Genomic DNA, 18,534 nt, shown 5'->3' on the forward strand with positions numbered 1-18,534 from the left:
GTTCATCAGTCACATCTTATCATTCTTGACACGCACTTTCTTCATCTGATGCAACTTTCTTACCCTTCCCTACTCCTCGACCCTGGGCTTGTTCCTCGCCTCCCGCAAAACTCATTCATTCTCCATCTTATCCCAGGAGAATGCCGCTGACTTCACACACAGACATCCACCCCTCGGCACAGGCTGGGAAGGAAAGGGGTGGCAGCAGAACAAGGTTAAACCCAACCTGTAGCAAGAATCAGGTAATTGCACACCCGTGGGAGCTCGGGGAGGAAACAAGTCTGTAAAATAGGTCTTTGCTGTGACAACAAGTCCTGCAATTAAGATTTCAGAAAGGCTGAATGACTGTGTGAGTTGGTTCCTCCTCATGCTTTAGATACTTTAATTTTCTTAATTCGAAACCCCAAGGAATTAAAAATTAAACTTTAAAAAAAAAAGGTCACTATAGTTAAAATACAAGCTGGGGCACATAAAGTCATCTTTCTGTTTCAGTGCACATCCCAAGATCTTAATGGAAGCCCTTTTAAGGGAGAAACTTCCTCTGAAATTGAGGGGCTGCAGAATCACGTCCTGTGGCTTCAGGTTCCTTCACTAGAGGCTCTGCCCCCCCTGCGCCGGCTGCAGGAGCGGCTGCCTGCTGGCTTTTCTTTTGCAGGCAGAGGGGTTGGTTGGCTGAGTAGAGATTTGGCAGGGAAAAGCTACCACATGATAAAATTATATCTCAAATATTGTGATTTTACTGTCTAGACCACTTAAGAGCACAAAAGATTTCTGGGTATTCTCATTTCCAGGTAGGGAGAGATTATTTTATTTGCCTGGGTATGCAGTGGTGGGTCACGTGGGTGGGTGGCTGAATGTGGGCGGACAGCATGTTTTTAAGTCATAGAAGCATGAGGGTATATTTAAGTTAAAAGAAGTCCTTTGTTTGTAACGTTGTTGGTTAGAAAATAGTATGAAGGGGTGAATTAATCCTACCATTTCTGTAGGACCAAGGTTTTGCAGCACGACAGTCACAGCTCGGACATTCCCTAGGAAAGAAAATTCTAGCACTAGCTAATCCATGCCAAGTTTGCTGTAAATATAGGCGCAAGCAGACTTTGCAAATAACCTCTTTCCCCATCAGTTTTCCAACCCTTTGTCTCCTTATTTCTATTTGTTCATTTAGAATTAGATGTTTTGTGCCACAGTTAAAAGCATTGGCTTCTGCTGGCTGTAATGGGTTCCTGGGCCCCCGCCTCTGAGGTTTTCTAACCGTGCAACTGAGCGTCAAAGTTAAGTAGGTCTGGGTGGAGGGACCCCGAAACAAGCTTTCTTCTGTCTGATGCTCTTTTTCAGCATGAATAAACAATGCCTCTGTTAGACAATAAGATACTTCTGCTTCCACTGTGTGCCTGGCATGATTGCCCGGTGTGTCTGAGTATTACGAAGTGAAGCTAAAAGCAAAGGAATAATCTGCTGCCCTTGACCCGGGGAGAAAACATTTTTCATGCGAGCAAGAATTTTTGCCCAAACAAATTGGAGCAGCACATGGCCTTGAAGATACTTTCCTCTATGCTTCATTTTCACACCAGCATCTTTGTGTTGCTAGTTCAGTTGTGGAATAATTGACTGTAATCCTTTACTTGAGCATATAGAAGGGCAGAATTAAGCAGGGATGGCAGCTGGGTCAGGAAGGCCCGCCCCTGGAGTTACTGAACTGCCCCTTTTTCAGGGGTCTGTGGCCCTTGAGAGGGTGTAGAGAAACAGAGTGTGGTACAAATGCTGCGTTCCAGAATTTTGCTGTAGACTGGTTCTCTTGCATATATTTGTGGGGAAGAATCTGTATGAAATTAGCCCAGGACATCCTTTTTACCATTTGTAGTAGCTGATGTGATGATGCTCCCAAAGATAGCATCTAGGTATTTTCAAAAGATTGTACTGCAGCAGAGGTGGAATTAGTTTTGAAAGTTAGGCAAGGCCTTTGAAAAATCAAAAAATGCCGACACATTTTTAGAGGCAGCATTTTTTTTTCTAATTAAAAGCTCACTGGGTGAAGTTAAGATTGTGTGAAAATGTGTCATGCTTGATGAGATCTTGGTGAAACTCAAATTAAAAAGGGATGTGAAAGTAATTCATGTATGCAGAGAAGGAAAAGATGCACAAGTGCAGTTAAAGTGCTTATTCTGGGTAAGTGAGGTTTTGATCGTGTGAGTTTTTGCTTAGCAGTTAAGTCTGTAGCACCGTTCTGCTAAACAGTCCCGTTTGCCTCACTTGCACGAGAGTAGCTCCACTGAAGCTGGCAAGAGCATAGACCTGTCCTATGTGGAGAATATGCAAGCAACATATTGGCGTAATCAATTATATTCCTCGCTACCTAATTTGAACTGTCATACACGTGGAGTCTCTTGAGAGAAGAGATGCAACATCAAATTAATGTGCCTGAGCAAGGTCAGTATGGGGGGAAAAAAAATCCTGCAGAATTTCACTCCAGCCTTTTTGTGGGCTACCTCTCCCTTGCTTGAGAGCAAAGGAGGCTCATAGCCATCTCATAGCCATGTAGCCTCTTTGCAGCAGCCGTGGCAAATACACAGTTTGGCTAGTACTCCTTCAAACTACAGGCTTGAAAATATAAGTCTAAGGATTAGAAGATAGTAAACTGGGTGGTGTGTGCTGCCGTCACCTGCTGTATCTGTACAATAAATAAGCAGAAGATGATTTTGTTTCAGCCTAAGCACTAAAAATTATAATGGTAGTGGTAGTGGGGAGGGGAACCAGGCATCCAGTGTTCGTTTTTATTAGCCAGCCAGTGTTTTTCAGCTGGCCAAACTTGTGAAATGTTGGCAGCCACAGTGCTTTTAATGTAATGTATTTTTAAGTATTTGTAGTGGTTCTACCTTATTATTTCTACATACACACACAACCCCACCCCACCCCCAGCCTGCAATGACTGTATCAAGTTGTATACTCCTTCCCTGAATGATGAAGAATCTTTCCCCTTAGGTGGTATTTTGAGCACCCTTGTCTTACATAGCCCTTCCTCCAGCTCGACTGTGTTGTTATGACGGATTTTCAGCTGTCTTCTTGTCGAGGTTTGAATTGACTACTTCAACTTCAGTGTGCTCTCCTGGATCCATCCTGTGTAGCAAACTGTGGAGCAGAGTTCCCCCTGGAAAGCCCCGAGAGGGTCACGTAGCGCAGCGGCTTCTTTGAACGTTCTCCTGTCTGATCACACCTGGAAGAACTCTGTTATCCTCACGCAGCACTTGGAGCTAGTGCTGTTTGTTTGTGGCGCTTTTTCTGCCCTCGGTGCCTCCTGCCTTGGGGGTGACAAAGCCAACGTAGCCACAAGCGTGGGCGAATCTGTTTCTCTGCTGGGATGGCACGGGTTGTTTAGGTGGTGGCTGGCTAATGGCTGCAGAATCTCATGTTTTGAACAAGCCTGCCAACTGCAATGCCTTCTCTGAAGCACATGGAGAGGGCTCACGGTGCCCATTTGGAATTGTGCTTGGTGGAAAAATCAATGTGGTGTGTCTGACTCAGAGGTGCTCCCCTGGGAGCAATCCCGTTCTTGTTCAGGGCGTGTTTCAACGAGTCTTCTGGAAACAAAAGACTCCACGGAAAAATCTGTGAGTCTTCTGTCTGTCAGGAAGCATCCTGGCTTCCCAGCAGCACTCCTTCCACCCCTCAGCCCGCTAGCTCCCGAGGCACAAGAGATCTCAGATAGGATTGTGCGGGGACTGCCTTCTCTGTTTGCTGATCAGAAGACACGGCTGTCATGGTGCCTCATCTTAAAACGTGCAGAAGGATTGTGTGCAATTTCATCCGAGAGACTTGTGTTTCTTCACGTTGGCACCTTTGCTGACTGGTATTGCTTCTTTAGGGCTTTTGCCGTCCTTATCACAGACCAAATTTATTGGTAATAAGTTTTTGCCTTATTTTTTATTTCAGATATCAGTTATCGTTGTCATGGTGCTGTTGTTATGGTTACCATCTCCTTCACTAGCTAAAACGCCTTTCCTCTCTCCTGCAGGAAGCAATTATGATTAGTGATAGATGGGGGTGTGAGGGTGTTTGATGAATGGTAAACGGTGTAAAAATGCTGCACAGTCGATAGAAATGGATTGTCGAAAAGGGGTGGTGTTGGAGCAGGAAAGGGTGTGTAGGGATTCTTCCAGCTTTTTAGCTAGAACTGAGCTCTGTGGTAGAGGTTGCTTTTGCAGGCAGAAACCGCTGGTACCAGGATTTCACCATGGCAAGAGAGAAGGGCACCCGGTGTTGGATTTCTGGAGTTTGAGCAAGTCGATGCAGTCCCAGGGGGTGGGCGCGAGGGCAGCCCTGCCTGCGGGCAGGTGGGCTCCGTAGCGCTCCGCTTTCCAGCTGTGGTGCACCTGGGCTGAACGGCCCTCTGGGGAAGGGGATTTGGCCCTTGCCCTCCCGCTCAGCTCGGGATCTGCCCAGGGCCCGGCCAGGGCTTGTTTTTCTCTTCGGAGCAGTCTGTTGTCTCTCCCTTTAGGAACCTCCGGTGTTATTCTCTCCCCTGAACTGGAACTGAAGCTCTTCCTCCATGTATCCAGGTGACTGTTTCTCTTGGTTAATGAATTAGCTTCCTTGAAATCAAATAGCCTCATTTCACTGTGAATGGGCTTATAGACACAGGAGTAGGTAAAAACATGGCTTGAAGCAGGAAGGCAGGGTATTTGCAAAATCCTTCAGTATTGGCCTAATTCTGTTCTCTTAAAAAGTGAAATTCATAGAAAATTCATCTGCTACCTTCAAAGGCAATGCTAATATAATGCTAAGAAGATTCTGCAAGATGCACTCACAAAATATTTTGCAGGACAGCTAGCATGACAGGATGTTTAAATCAGCATTATCTTGGGGTTTGCATGTCATGCTCTCATGCTGTTTTACTGTGGGTAATTTGTGTGTTGAGTTCCAAGCACTTAAGCTTGGTTTAACCCAGCCGTGGCAGCAGGAGCTGGTGTCACATAAAGGAGCGTATGGGTTAAGAAACATTTGTACCGTGCCTGTGAAATGAGGAGGTAACTGCAAAGTTGGACCATGTGTTTCCACAAGGTTTGTCCCGCTGTTAATTCCAAGTTGTTTAGGTATTTTTTGTCTCTGTACAGTTCCCAAATGGCTGAAAATGATAGGGGAATTTGTTTTTACCATGATTTCTGCTGCAAGTTATTAGTTAGAAGGCAGGATGTCCAGTTTGGATCCGTAATGACATTGCTTGTGCCCTGCCCAAGTTACAAGGACATGAATTTAAGGCCTGTGAAGTGCCTCTTCACTGCCGGTCGCTGCTGCTGGTGGAGGGTGATCTCTCCAGACGGGGAATGGCCGGGGTCTCAGGAGCATCCTGCATGTCAGCCTGGACAAGGAAAGCCTTTTGGGGAGGGCTGTGCACGGTCCGCAGGAGATGTGTGTCGCTGTCACTGGTGTGCTCCGGTGCACAGCTGCGCCTGCCTGATGCCTCCGGAAGGAGGGTGCCTGTCCCACCCCACTCCCATGCCCCTTTGCAGAGTTGGCTTTGGCCAGGCTTCAAGGTGGGGAATGTAATGAAGGAGGAGTGTTTGCACAAGGCCGCGCCATGTCGCTGGCACAGCTCGTGCTGAGGCTCGCACTCAGGCCCCATGGCATGGTGTCACCAGAGTGGCTTTGGACTGAAGGGCCGTGCCAGGCGTTGGTGCAGCCTGTGAGCTCTGCCACCCTTCCTGTGGCCAGCGCCCGCCTCCGTCACCCTCTGCCGCCACGGACTTCAGCCGACAGACGAGAGGAGCCGTGAGAATGCACTAGTGAGGTTGCCGCGGCGTATTCGCTGGTATTGAGGTCCTGCTGTAACGGGCAGGGAAAAAATGGTCATAAACATCCAGGTTATTTTTTAGCTAAGCAACATGACATTCTAGAGGACTAGCTGTGCCTTCTTTTCTGATGTTTTTTGAAAGCCTTCGTTGCAGTTTATGCAAAGAATAAGAAAATCTTAGTGAAAAGAGGAACTTTTTGCTTCCCTGAAGTACTGTCTTTCCCTAGATTGTCCAAACTATTCCAGGCTTCTTCTTTTTATATACCTAACACTATTTAAATTCTGCCATAATATTTGTCCACTCTTGGTATTTCTGTGTCAGTATCTGAATTACCTGATTAATTAATTCCGTGATATGCTAATGGAATGACAGAAAAACAACTAACCTGATGGTAAAAAGCACACCTGTGTATTCTGAATTTGAAGCTGAGCTGTGGATGAATCATGCCAAACAGCAGATAGTCATTGCCAAATTGCTGAGTACAAAGATGCATTGTGTGACTCACTCGCTGTGTTTCTACTACCATTATAAACTCTGAGAGCACTTGATGAATAACAGAGAGTCAAGAATGAATTCATCCGTGTTTCACTCTGTAACCATCTATTATAAATACTGAGACAAATTCTGCCTCCAGATACACGCAGCTCTCATTGAAGCCTGCCCACTGTATTTATTTTTAAAGATAAAAGCACTTCTGTTACTTCCATAGAGGACTTCTGTGACACAGTCCACTGTACGGATGTGAATATCCTTCCTCAAGAGCTTCAAGTGAAGCGGGGAGTGCCTGCCTGGAACAGGGAAGGGCACTTCAGGGATAACAGCCTCCAAACTGCGGCGGTGGGATAGTAACTGTTACGTTCATCCCAGATTTTCAGAACAGCGTTCCCCACGCTCGGCTCTTGCACAACCCTTCCTCTCCCTGCCGAGGCTCTGGGCTCCTCTCGAGGGTGACCAGGGGCTGAAGCTGATGGCCAGGGTCACACTGCTCCTGGGGCTCGCTATGAGGCTCAAAGCGCAGGAGATTGGGGAGATTTGTGGGGAAAGTGTTGAGATAAATTTTGAGTTTTTCCTTGTTCCTTTCCCCACCCCCCCCCCCGAGCTTTCTCAGGGGACATAGATGAGAACATCTCCTTTTTTTTTTTCCCCCAGAACAGACTCTGTTCTGTCCTCAGATCCCAAAGGTCAGTGGCTTTGGAAGTGTCTGCTCACGCCTGTATGGAGGGAGACATTTGTCCCGTGGCCTCACGTTTTGGAAAGGCTCTGATCAGAAAGCATTCTCCAGTGTCATGCAGTAAGCAAACGTGGAGGCAGAGGGTTATCTCTTTGGTACGCAGGAATGGTCTTTGCCCAGCTGGGGCTCTCTCCTCTATAATTACCCCATCAGCTCTTCTGGTATGGTTTGAGATGGCTGCGCTGAGGCTCTCGCTGTATGTGCAGAATGGCTCGCTGATGAGTCTCCCATCAGGGTAAAGGAGGGGAAGGCAAAGGCATGTGGAGCGTGTTTACTGTTTCTGTGGTTGACTGAGGCGTGTCTCATTGCCACCGAGCTTTGTGATACTGCTCAGCCCACCATTTTCATTACAGCTCACAGGAAATGCTGGGCTTGAAGTTTCCCCCGTCCTGCAATCCTTGTGCCATTAGTTACCCCCAGGGAATGCTGCTGGGTCAGGGTCAGAGCAGACGGAGCTGCGCTTCCCAAAACACCATGGTTTCACCAGGAGGCAAAAGAGTTATTGCTCCTTTTTAAAGTGGAACTGCAGTTTGAGTCATGTATTTATTGTGAATGAAATCTAATTTTCATGATTCACCATGATTTTTTTAATTTAAAGTAGCTCTGAAAGCCATTATTATTAAAAGATAATAACAGATCAGAAAGGCGTAGAGTTCTCAATTGCGAACGATTATCTGACATATAACAATAGCTTTTTCTTATGTTTAGGGTGTTTTCTGCAAACTGACCCGACTCTGTGGGAACTAGGGCTTTTTTCTGGTTTGTTGGTTTGGTTTTTGTAAAACGTCTGCAGAATATGTGCACCATCCAGTTTTGTGCCTTCTTTTCTAGACTGCTCAGCCTCTGTGATACGTGTCTGATTGATTGTGTTCAGCTGAATTCTTTTAGGTGTTCTTTTTGGTTTGGGGTTGGTTTTTTGGGGTTTTTTTGGTTTGTTTTTTTTTTTTTTTCCAGGGGAAAAAAGCTGGCAAGTGCTTTTGCAGAAGGCCTGCTGGTTTTCACTTTGAAGTAGTTAGCTCAGGTCAAGCCCTTCTCTCCCTGCCAGAGGTTACCTTATCATCAAAACACGGATTACGATCTGTTGTCTTCCCAGGCTGACATATTGAGGAGCTGCTACTACTACATTTTTCTATGAGGAGTAGCCAAAGCCAATGGCTTGTGCAGTGGCTTCCTTTTCTTGCTTGGAAAAATGAGAGCTAATTAACAGGAGTGAAATACGTGTGAAGTAGCAAATAATGATTAGTTTTGTTTATATATAAATACTAATAGTCATAAGAGAATGCAAATGCTTGTGTGGGAAACAAGTGTTCCCCACAGGCTGTTTTGGACAAAGGGGAATGAGTGCGAATGTTCATAAAACAGCAAGTAAGAGGGGGCATAAATAGGGTGAAATAGCACATATGTTTGGGAGCCCAGTCAGTGTTGTCCCGTGTGGTTTCTGTCGTGGCTGGCAGCAGACTGCAGGAGCCTCAGAGCACCGATCACCCTGCAGTTCTGTGCCCGAAGAGCGCTCGCTCTTTGCAACTGCAATGAAAATTGCAGCAGCAGCTTCACTTCTTTTACAGCATCACAGACTGGCAGGGGCTGGAAGGGACCTCTGGAGATCATCTAGTCCAACCGCCTGCCAGAGCAGGGTCACCCAGAGCAATTTAGCGGTTGTGGCTTTCTTCCCTTTATCACCCAGGAAGATGTCGTTGTATTATGATGATCAGTTCACTTCTCGTTAAGTTGGTCTACGTTTAACTGTAATTAGTGAGTTGAAATCAGATTAAGGAAAGGGCAGCCCTCAAGAAACTGGTGCTATTAATTGCAAAGCATATGAGAGTCAGGGAGGACTTGAGCCATAATTTTTACTGCTTGTGGTTTGCTTTGGTTTTAAAGCAGTTTGCTCGTGCCCAGGACAGACAAGCAGAGACACTTTTGCATTTTAAACCTCTCTCATCTGCTGGATGGAAGTTTCCCTGGCAGCGCTGCTGGTAACGTGGCTGTGACGGTCAGGGACACAGTCACCCTCCTGGGGCTGATCTCTCCTGCTAATGTCGTTACAGGACAAGCGGTGAAGGCAAGGAACCATGGCGGAGGGTAGGAAAGACGAAGCCAAGGCACCGCACTGGACTTCGGGTCAGCTAACAGAGGCTTCTTCACACCCACATTCACCTGAAATTAAGGAACAGGGTGGCACAGGTGCCGGACTGGTCAGAAGTGCCAATGGATTTCCCTACCGAGAGGATGAGGAGCCAGGGCTGGGCAGCCACGAGCAGCCCGGGACGTATGCTCGGACCAAAGAGAATGGAATCAACGGAGAGCTGTCGGCGGGGGACAGGGAAACTGCAGGTAATGCTCCTCAGTGCCCCACCACGAAACACGGGGCTCTTCGGACTGCTGGATGATGTTTCTCCAGGCGGAAATGTTAGCTGGAGCCAAGCGTGCCCCCCGGGGCACAGGGCAGCATGAGGAAGCGTGTGCCTTTCACAGCAGGGGCTGCATCTTCATCTGGGTTGGCACAGCTTGCGCCCTTCCCCAGGACTCTGGGCAGTGCTCTGAGAAGGCTGCAGGAAAGGCAAGATGGTGCCTTAGTGCATCTTGGTAGGTGGGACAGGGTCACCGCGCTGGGGGTGAGGGAACAGGCTGGTGCAGAGCAGCTGCTCCGCGCCTCGGGGCTGGGAGGGAGTGGGACACTGTTCAGCTGTTGTGCACGGGCAGCCCATCTTGCTCTTGCGTGCGTTTGCGTGTGCATGAAGGATGGGTTCTCCTCTTGGTACTCACAAGTAACAACATCTTCTTGAAACCACCAGTGATTTGCAGAATAATGTTACTTAATCTGACCAGGAATACTACAGTTCAGCGTCAGCATTTATTCACCCTTGCCCAGGCATATTTCACTGGATACTCACTGAGGCTTTGTCTATTTGTAAACTATGTTGGGATTTTAGGATTCAGCTTGTTGTTTGGGGAAAAAAAAAAGTGTGACTGTGTCAAAATGAAATATGCAAGGCAAGTTTCCTGTTTTAGAAGTAAATGCTAATTCTCTGTGCAGAGTTCCCACTTTAAACCCCAAATGCACAGTACAAGAAGAATTTCTCTTGTACAGACACAACTGCCCTTGATGCATCCTTTCATGCATGCTAAAGAGATCTTTCTAGCAATGTTTGTTGGCTGTTGACAGTATTTGGAGATGCTATCCGTAATTTCTCAGCAGCTGGAGAATTTTAAGGCTCTTGGATCCTACAGTCATTTCATAAGCAATTGTGCTGGAAATGGATCTCTCTGCTAAAAGTAAACGAGTTTAGATGTTAAGAGTCTGTTCTGGTGGGTAGACAAAATCTGAAAGCCAAAGGTAAAAGAAATCTTGTATAGGCATTCAGGTGAAGACACTGTTGATGATTGTTTGGGGGAATGATAACAAGGTCTTGTCTCTTTGCTGTAACCCAACTTTGTGCTGTGCTTAGCCAGCAAATATACCGGAGCAGGTGTGCAGGAATCACACCAGTCAGATGCTGCATTTCTTAGGGGTTGATGTGGGCCTTGGGGAGACTGAGTGCATTTCTCATCTTTGCCACAGATTTTTCGCACGATCCTGGACAAGTCCCACCTGTACTCGTGGGGAAGTGGGAATAACTTTACAGGATGAAGAGGAATCTCCTCTCCTTAGAAAGGGAGGAGAGAAATGCTCTTCTCAGGCTCTCTCAAGCTCAGGTTCTGAGCGGTGGTCAGCGTCTGAGAGAGGCTTGCACACTTAATTGAGGAGTTTGCAGCTAATGGGTGAGAGGGGGCAGGAACCCACTGATGCCCATCGTCGGGCATTGTAGTGGTGTATTTTCACGTTGCGTTTTGAGACAAGGAGTTAAACAGCAGAAGAAAAAATGAGGCAGTGTGGTCTAAGGCAGGCAGTGGGACTGGGGACACACACCTGCCAAGGGAACAAGACTACTCTTGATGCGGGTGAAGATCGCTTCAATCACCACTTTATGGCCTCATTTCCTCCTCCCCTGCTTTTTTCTCACCGTCTGTTTAGATTGCAAGATCTCTGGTGTGGGGACTTACTGTTGATACATAGAGTTTTTGTTTGGGAGTCTTAATATAGCTTATCTCGTGGCATCTTTTCTTTGTCCTTGAACACCAGAAAAGTCCCTAAAACTGCTTGCCCTTCATGCATGATTTCATAGCTCTCTGGAAACTTGAGCACTGCACACTCACACGCTGGCTGAGCCCATACTTAATTAATGCAAATAATAATCCAAATATCTTTGGATACTTAAGATGTATTTTTAATCATTTTTCTCTTTTTGAAGGAGAAACCTGTTGGCAACTTGCTGTAGCGATAGAAAGGGCCCGGGGCGTGTGTTGCCATTTTACACTACTATTTACTACCTGGATGTGCTTCATGCATTGTGAAGCAGGAAGTTTAGAGGTGGATTTTTGGTGTTTGGTTCAGAGTTTGATTTTGACATCAGGATTGCCATCCTCCACCAAATTCAGTCATCTTTGCCACGTTTGTCTGCTTGTAAATTTTCACTTCAGTGGGGTGTTGTATCAGGTAGGGTTTTTAAATGCCACTCTGATACACATAATTACCAATACTGTGAATCATTCAATCATTTCTAGTAGCTTACTGACTCAAAACAGCTGAGCAGAAAATGCACAGGAAGCCAAGGTCGACCGAGATAATTAATCCAAACTGTGGGTTTGAGTGGATTTACAGGGCTTTTATTTTCCCCGGTGCAAATCCAGCACCATAACCTTGGAAAATCTCTGGCTTCTCAGCCTTCATGACGGAGTCTGTGAATCCCCAGCAACTGCAACAACCGTCTGATCTGCGGTGGAGCCCTGGTGCGAACAGGGCATGTCCCAGGCAGCCACCCATCGCGCCATGCCCGCTGATGAGAGCTCAGGTACATGTGGAGGCGTTTTGCCTAAGGAAGCCCTCCAGCGCCTGACTGACCCAGGAGCTGGGGTTTAGTCACAAAATGGGCCTCTCCTCGGGAGAGGTATTCTGCAGCAGTGCGCTCGTCCCTTCGGGGCATAGCAGGGCTCGTGCTGTAAAATCTGAGGGCTGTGTGTTAAGGGGAAGGTTAGAGTCAGGCCACCAAGACAAAGGCACCTTATGCCAACACTGATGCAGAAGCGAGGGGTGGTAATGGGGGAGGAAATAACAGTTCTTGCCAAAACACATTCAATCCATCACTGCAAGTGACGTTTTTAGGTTTGCACAGTTAAAATTTGCCTTCCTGTATATATGTGTTTCTCTCTCTCTTGGCATCTGTCTAAGAGTTATTGAGTCTGACCTCAATTTTGGAATCCTCTGAATCTGGCTGTTGTGTTGCCTTTGATTGATCTGTCTCGGTATCGCGCTGGGTAATGGCTGCATTATGGAGACACATCAATGCCCTCCTTTCAAATGGACCGATGGGGACGTGGGAGAGTGCACGCTGCGCACAGGGCAGCCTCGGGGCCTGCTCTGGCATTCACTGGGGTCACGGGCAGATGTGTGAGAGAGAAGAGCCTGGGGTTTTGGCATAGTGCATAGGAAGCTCTTTTGGATGTGGTATAAGTAAGGGTGGTAAAGCAGTTATTCCTTTCTATATATATTTATGTGTAGATATTTGTATGTATACTTGGGCTGCCCCTGGCAGATGGGCTCAGCCCTGCTCCGTCCACAGCCCTGCGCCTCTGCCAGCCACAAGTCCCGCACTGCTCCCGAGGAGCTCCTGAGGACACCTTGCCTTTGGGGCTGTCCACAGCATCCCACAGGCCAAGATCCACTCAGTTTCCATGGGCTCTCCCTGATCCATGCCTGGCCATGTCCTTTCTCACTGCACAAACACACAGAGTGTTTTTGGTGAGGATTTTGGAAGTACTGAGAGGGGAGGATGAGATCTGCAGCTCTTGCGAAGCCAAACATTTTCATGTCACGAGAGATGTGTGCTGCAAAGGGAGGCGTGATAGAGTGATCTTCAAAAACTCTCTCTGAGGTGGGCTGATGTGGAAGTTTTGGATTGGACCCCATGGCAGAGCACAGGATGTGTTTGACTTATAATGAAATATGAGAGTGGCAGCCTTCTTTTTGCCTACTGAAAAACCGTGGTCAACTGGCTGGAAGGAAGCGCAGAGGAGCAGTACAGGTGTGCTGCAGCATTCTCTGGGAACCAGCAATTCAGCACAACCCATTGTATTTGACTTGCAAGCAACATCATGCTGCAAAGGTTTGGTTTTTTTACACTTAAAATGCATTTATTTTTATTTTCAGCAATATAATGACTAAGCTGTCAAATTTATATAGTAAGGGATAAAAATAGATGCATTGTGAAGCATCTTCTACAATATGTCTTTATGTGCAGTGACTCGGCTGATTGAGTGCTTTCTTCATTATATGCCAAATTCAGGTTTATAAGCAGAGGGGGTTTGGATTACCCGCACAGTTATTTGATGAATTACTTTTTTGACAGATGAAGGGAAAGCCTTTCCTGAAATCCTATTACCAGAGCCTCAGGACAGTGGCTCTGTCTTGGTGTTAGTCAATGTTGAGGACAGCGATGTGTCCTGCCAGAGTGACAAAGAGAGCCCTTTGTTAATTGGCAGGGTACCCAAACCGTGTGGGATGCAGAGAGACTGCTGGAAAATTGTAGCAGAATTCCTGACACAGCACGGAGGACTGACCGCAGGTTGAGTGCTCCTGCCTTGTTTCTCAGAGCCCTTGAGTTGTAGGAAAGGTGGGTGAGAGGGAGCCCGTGACAGATAAATGAGAGAGGCCGGGATTTTTGGTGGCTGGGGGGACCCAGATGTTGATATATGTTAGTCTGTAAGTGGAACAGAGAGAGGGGGCAGCCCTAGACCTGTGAGAGGAATGACGGAGTGGCGGCATTGAGCTGGAGGAGGAGTGAGGGCTGAGGGGTGGTGGGGCAGCAGAGCCCGTGGTGGGAGAGGTGAGGGGCAGGGAGCCATGAGGGAGCAGAGCCATGAAGCGGGCAGCAGCAACCGAGGAGAAAAGCGAGAAGGGGCAAATCACATTACAGCCTTCAATGTAATTTATCCTAAATCAGCCATTTGTTTTACGCTTTGTTCAGCCAGACTAAATGGGCAATTGCAACAAATCTATTCCTCTGACCAGCTATTCTTTAATAAGCTGCAGGGAATGTCAGCCTGAAAGACTGCCCTGGCATAGCCAGTAAAGACTTGAGCAGAGGTGGGTAGTACCTTTAGGTTGGCAGAAAACCCATGTTGAAGACGGGGATTGTGCTTGTTTCAGCTACCTGGCAGTGTGTCAAGGAAATAGTCTGTATCCCATCATCTTCCCTAGTTTTGCCTTCTAGTAGCCATTCCCCAGGTAAGGAGGATCTTGTTCACGGCCCTCACCAGCAGTGTGCTGTTAGAAAATCACCGTGCTGCTTAGTTGTGCTGGCTCAGGGTGCTCGGCCCGCGAGGGCAGGTCCTGCGGGGGCAGGACTGCAGCTCTGTGCATGGGGTCAGTGAACACAACAGCCTCTCCAGGCTGAAACCGCACCGAGTCATCACTTGGTCCCATGGTGTGTTAATGGTTTTTCCCTCTCTAGTGACTTCTCCTTTAATCTTCTTTTCCTTTGTGTCTCTTTTTCTTTCTCTGTTGCCATACAAGGGGCAATACTAAGATGGCACTGCCAGTAAACATACAAACAGGCCTTCTTTGTACAGAGGCCTTTTTACTTTTTCTTTCCAACAGGGCTGCTTTGTCAGAGCTTTCCCTTTCATTTGGCTGTTTGCGGTGGTGGTCCTGCTGCTGCCCGAGCCCTCCTGGAGTTACCAGAGCCCCCCACAAACTCCCTGGGTGCCTGTTTCCCACAGGAGCCTCCCAGCCTTGTTGTCAGATGTGCGTTTTCAGCAAGCTGCATGTCTCCAGCAGCACAGACAAAATGCATAGAAGGATGCAAAATCAGCGGCGTTCAAAGATGAATGTGATTGCTGTGTTTGTCCCGTTTCAGTGGTTTATTTTACAAAGCTGGAAGAATGCATGTTACCATGTCATTGATGGCTCCCATGGGAAAGAAGCTGTTAATTAGCCATTTTGATCTCCCTCCCTTTACCCGGGAAATGTGACAGTAATTACTGTGCACCATCTTCTTTGCCAATTTAGATACAGGCAAACGTGCCAGACTTCTGAAACTTTTCTCCTCTGTGTTAAGAGTAATGCAGGTGTCATTTTCTGGGACACGTTGTTGGAATATTTTAGACATGTTCAGGTTATGTTGCTAAGAGAGCATAGGTGGAGACAGCAGAGCCTCTTTTGGGGCACTTGTAGAAAATGTTATTATTACTGTTCTCTGTTAAGCTTGCTGTAGAAATCCTTCTCAGTTGTTCTTCTGCAGAGGACCAGGAATGAGGCCAGAGAAACTCCGTCTTTTCCCATGCATCCCCTACCCCCGGCTGTCTTCTCCCTGACGCTGAATATTCACTAACTGCTGCAGAGGCCAGTCTCTGCAGGTTTTCCTGTGACTGGCACTATCAGTCACTAAATCCAGTAAGACATTGCATTTTGTCCAACCCTAACTGCTCTGAGGGGCTGGCTCTGCCCTCCCACCTCCTCTTGGGACTTCAGAAATCAGTCAGTTCGTGATTGAAATGTATTGGAGTCGGAGCTGGAGGTCCAGCACAGTTTGGGGTGGCACCAGCATGCAAAAATTATTGCCTGGAAGGGAGTGGAGTGAGATAACCCAGTGTGCCGGTGCCGTTGACTCCCATGACTGGGAGTCAGACACCCAGAGAAGTTCAGCCATCAGTGTCTTTTATCCCCAAAGCTCTTATGAAAATGTCAGTGTGCGGTGTGGATTTGCTTTTGAAAACCGTATCTCAAACCAGGTACAGTAGCACCGTAAGAGTCAACTGCTGCTTTGTGCCATGTCAGCGCTGAATCTGGCCAAGAGAAGGCAACAGCCAGCCATTTCCTTTGGGCTCCCTCTTGGTATTTTGATTCACTTTGGTGTTTTCTTGTTACAGTATGAGCATCGTAAGAGGGAATTTCATAAGCAGCTGTGCTTCCTTAAGGAGTAAGAGCAAAACGGCTGCGAGCACGTTGGCCTGGCAACCAGTGCTCGCTTGGTGCCGTCAGCGTTCCCAGCAAACGTAATCGATAACAACCTCAGAGATGCAACAAGGAGCGATGAAGCTGGGATACGGAGGAAGTATCTTTCATAACGTGTTGTTCCAACTACACCGGTAATTCAGACTGTACGCCATGAGTGCTGTTTATCAAAGTTGCCTTTTGAAAACATCTGCAGGAGTTCTTGGGGGGCTGCTGTAGCCAGGATAGCTATTGCTGCTGAAGAATGAATATCCCATCAAATACAGAGCACATCCTGGGAGTTTCGTCTCCCCTTTTTTGTGGACAAAAATTTGCCATTTGTCTGTTCACCTCCTTCCTTCCTCCCCACCATCCGTGTTTGGCTGCCTGTGCTGGTGGGGGCTGTAACTGCAGACTTTGCTGTTTCTGTGGGCCAGATCTCACCCCTCCTGCACCGGCGTTAGCCGAGTGACTAGTAGGGCAGTTGTGTCCATAGGCCATGTTCTAAATCATGGCCCGTTGTGCTGGAGTCCTTTTCAGCATATGGCAGGAGACAGCTTGGGCATTTATGAATTACGTAGACAAAGCTTGTAGAAGCCAGGAGAAGAGGTGGAGGGCTGTGAAGAGGGGGTACCCCATGTCACGCAGGAGGGCTGCGGCAGAGCTGTGGCAGGGCCCTGTGCGGGGCTGGTGCTGCCCCGCTGCAGGCTCTGTCCTCTGGGCCTGGCTCAGCTCTGCCCTTGCAGAGGGTGATGATGGAGCGCTTCGACAGCTCTGCCCTGTCACGTCTGAAGAGAAACCATCACGGCCTCCATCCCCAGGATGGCAGCACGAGGGACACGCAGGAGCCCTGGGCAGTATTTGGCAGTGGGCAGTGGTCTTTGCGATTGCAGCTGGAAGGTGGTATCGCTGGAGGCTGTGCCAGCATATAATTTTCCATTCCAGTTTTTGATCTGAGGGCAGGAAGATTTGGAGGAAGGTTCATTACCAAACAACAGAGCCTTGTTTTGCAGACACACAGCTGCTATTGTTTTGGGCAGAGCTGAAATGGCATCTTCTTCTCCAAAGTCACCTTGAAAGAGAAGCGGCAGGTTCTTAGGTGACAACCTGGGATGTGCTGGTGGGCATTGCTCGCCTCCTTTCCTGGCCCCTCGACCTGTGCCCAGGCAACTGTCAGCTCTCGGGGTCTCACACAGTGTAGAGCAGAAGAGCCCAGAGCAGCAGTCATTAACCCGCTCAGCCCCATGCGTCGCAAATCCCTTCCTCTCCTTTCCTCATTATGTCTCGTGTCTGTGGCTTGGTGAGCTTTCCAGCCCTGCGGCACTGCAGGTTTGCCCGGCACAAGTCCCCAGCCGCGTCTGGTAGAGGCAGGTCCTCCGGGCAGTGGCCACAGCCCTTCGCACCCAGCCGGGCCGGGGCTTGGCCTCTGGCGGAGAGGAGGTGGCACCATCAGGTCACTTACAAGAACCAGAGCCGCACAGTCAGTCTGCTGCTCTTGCAAGGAGTGCCAGGCCTTGCCAATTCCTTTTTTCCATGTTGCCATGCCAACACGTCCCTGTGCGGAGTGAGATCTCTTTTTAAGCTCCGCCGAGAGAAAGTATGTAGCCCGGGAGCTTATTTAGCATTCAGGAGTGCACAGCCTCTCTGTAACGGCTCTGAGCCACAGCCAGGGTGTCTGACAAAGGAAAGGAGGATTTAAATTTTTTTTTCTTTTTCCTCTAGCGTTTGCTTCTCAAGGTTAAGGGAGACAGGGTAGATGAGGAGAGAGACTGGGAGTAGTTTGCAATGGGGACCTCGCTCTGCTGTCCTCACTGAGGCACAACTTGCATGGAGATGGGAAGGGAATAATACTTTGGGGTGTATTTACGGTGCAAAATACATGTGTGACATACATAAACATGCAAATGTCTTGGTTTGACTAACCCTGATGAGCTACTCTGTATTAAAATTGGAAAGCAAAGGCAATCTGGGTTTTAATTTGAGAGGAACTCAAAGGAAAGATTAGAAGGAAGCCAGGGACAAGCCCCCTGTCTTTGTCTTCCCTGCTGTTTTAGTCCGTGAGGTCACAATACAGAGAAGGAAATCATCTCTTCTCATGCTGTATTCGTATCCTGAGTAAGGACAGCAAAATCTAGTGCATACTCGTGTTTTGGTTGGGGTTTTTCCATTTTGTGGAGTTGCTACTGGTAGATTTAACTGCTCGCTTTAAATTAAATCCTTATAATGATAATTAATACAGGTTTGCTTGTCTTTGCCAGCTGAAAGGATGGAAATCAGCATAAAGCAGCTGGCATGAGCTGGCAGATGAGCACTGATAATCCAGTGCCTGTCCTTACCAGCTGTGAAAAGGTTGATCAGGAAATTCAAAGGCAGGACTCAAAGCGAGAGGGCTCGGTGCTGGGTTTGACTGTCATTTATTCCTTGTGAGGTGCTGAGCAAAACATTTATGTTTTCCCATGCTGTTTCACAGACCGACTGCAGAGTGG

At 47.8% G+C, this 18,534-nt stretch overlaps 1 protein-coding gene across 37 annotated transcripts in view; it reads left to right on the top strand.

The window, feature by feature from the left end:
• MAP2 (microtubule associated protein 2) overlaps positions 1–18,534 on the top strand; it is a 229,008-nt gene that overhangs the window by 146,483 nt on the left and 63,991 nt on the right. For all 37 annotated transcript variants that reach the window (XM_063342104.1, XM_063342119.1, XM_063342112.1 and 34 more), the window contains one exon: positions 9,066–9,351. In XM_063342104.1, the coding sequence (XP_063198174.1) occupies positions 9,090–9,351 (262 nt within the window). In that variant the 5' untranslated portion in view covers positions 9,066–9,089. The remainder of the gene's footprint in view (positions 1–9,065; positions 9,352–18,534) is intronic.

This window comes from Chroicocephalus ridibundus, chromosome 7, assembly GCF_963924245.1.
Source record: "Chroicocephalus ridibundus chromosome 7, bChrRid1.1, whole genome shotgun sequence".
Lineage (NCBI taxonomy): Eukaryota > Metazoa > Chordata > Aves > Charadriiformes > Laridae > Chroicocephalus > Chroicocephalus ridibundus.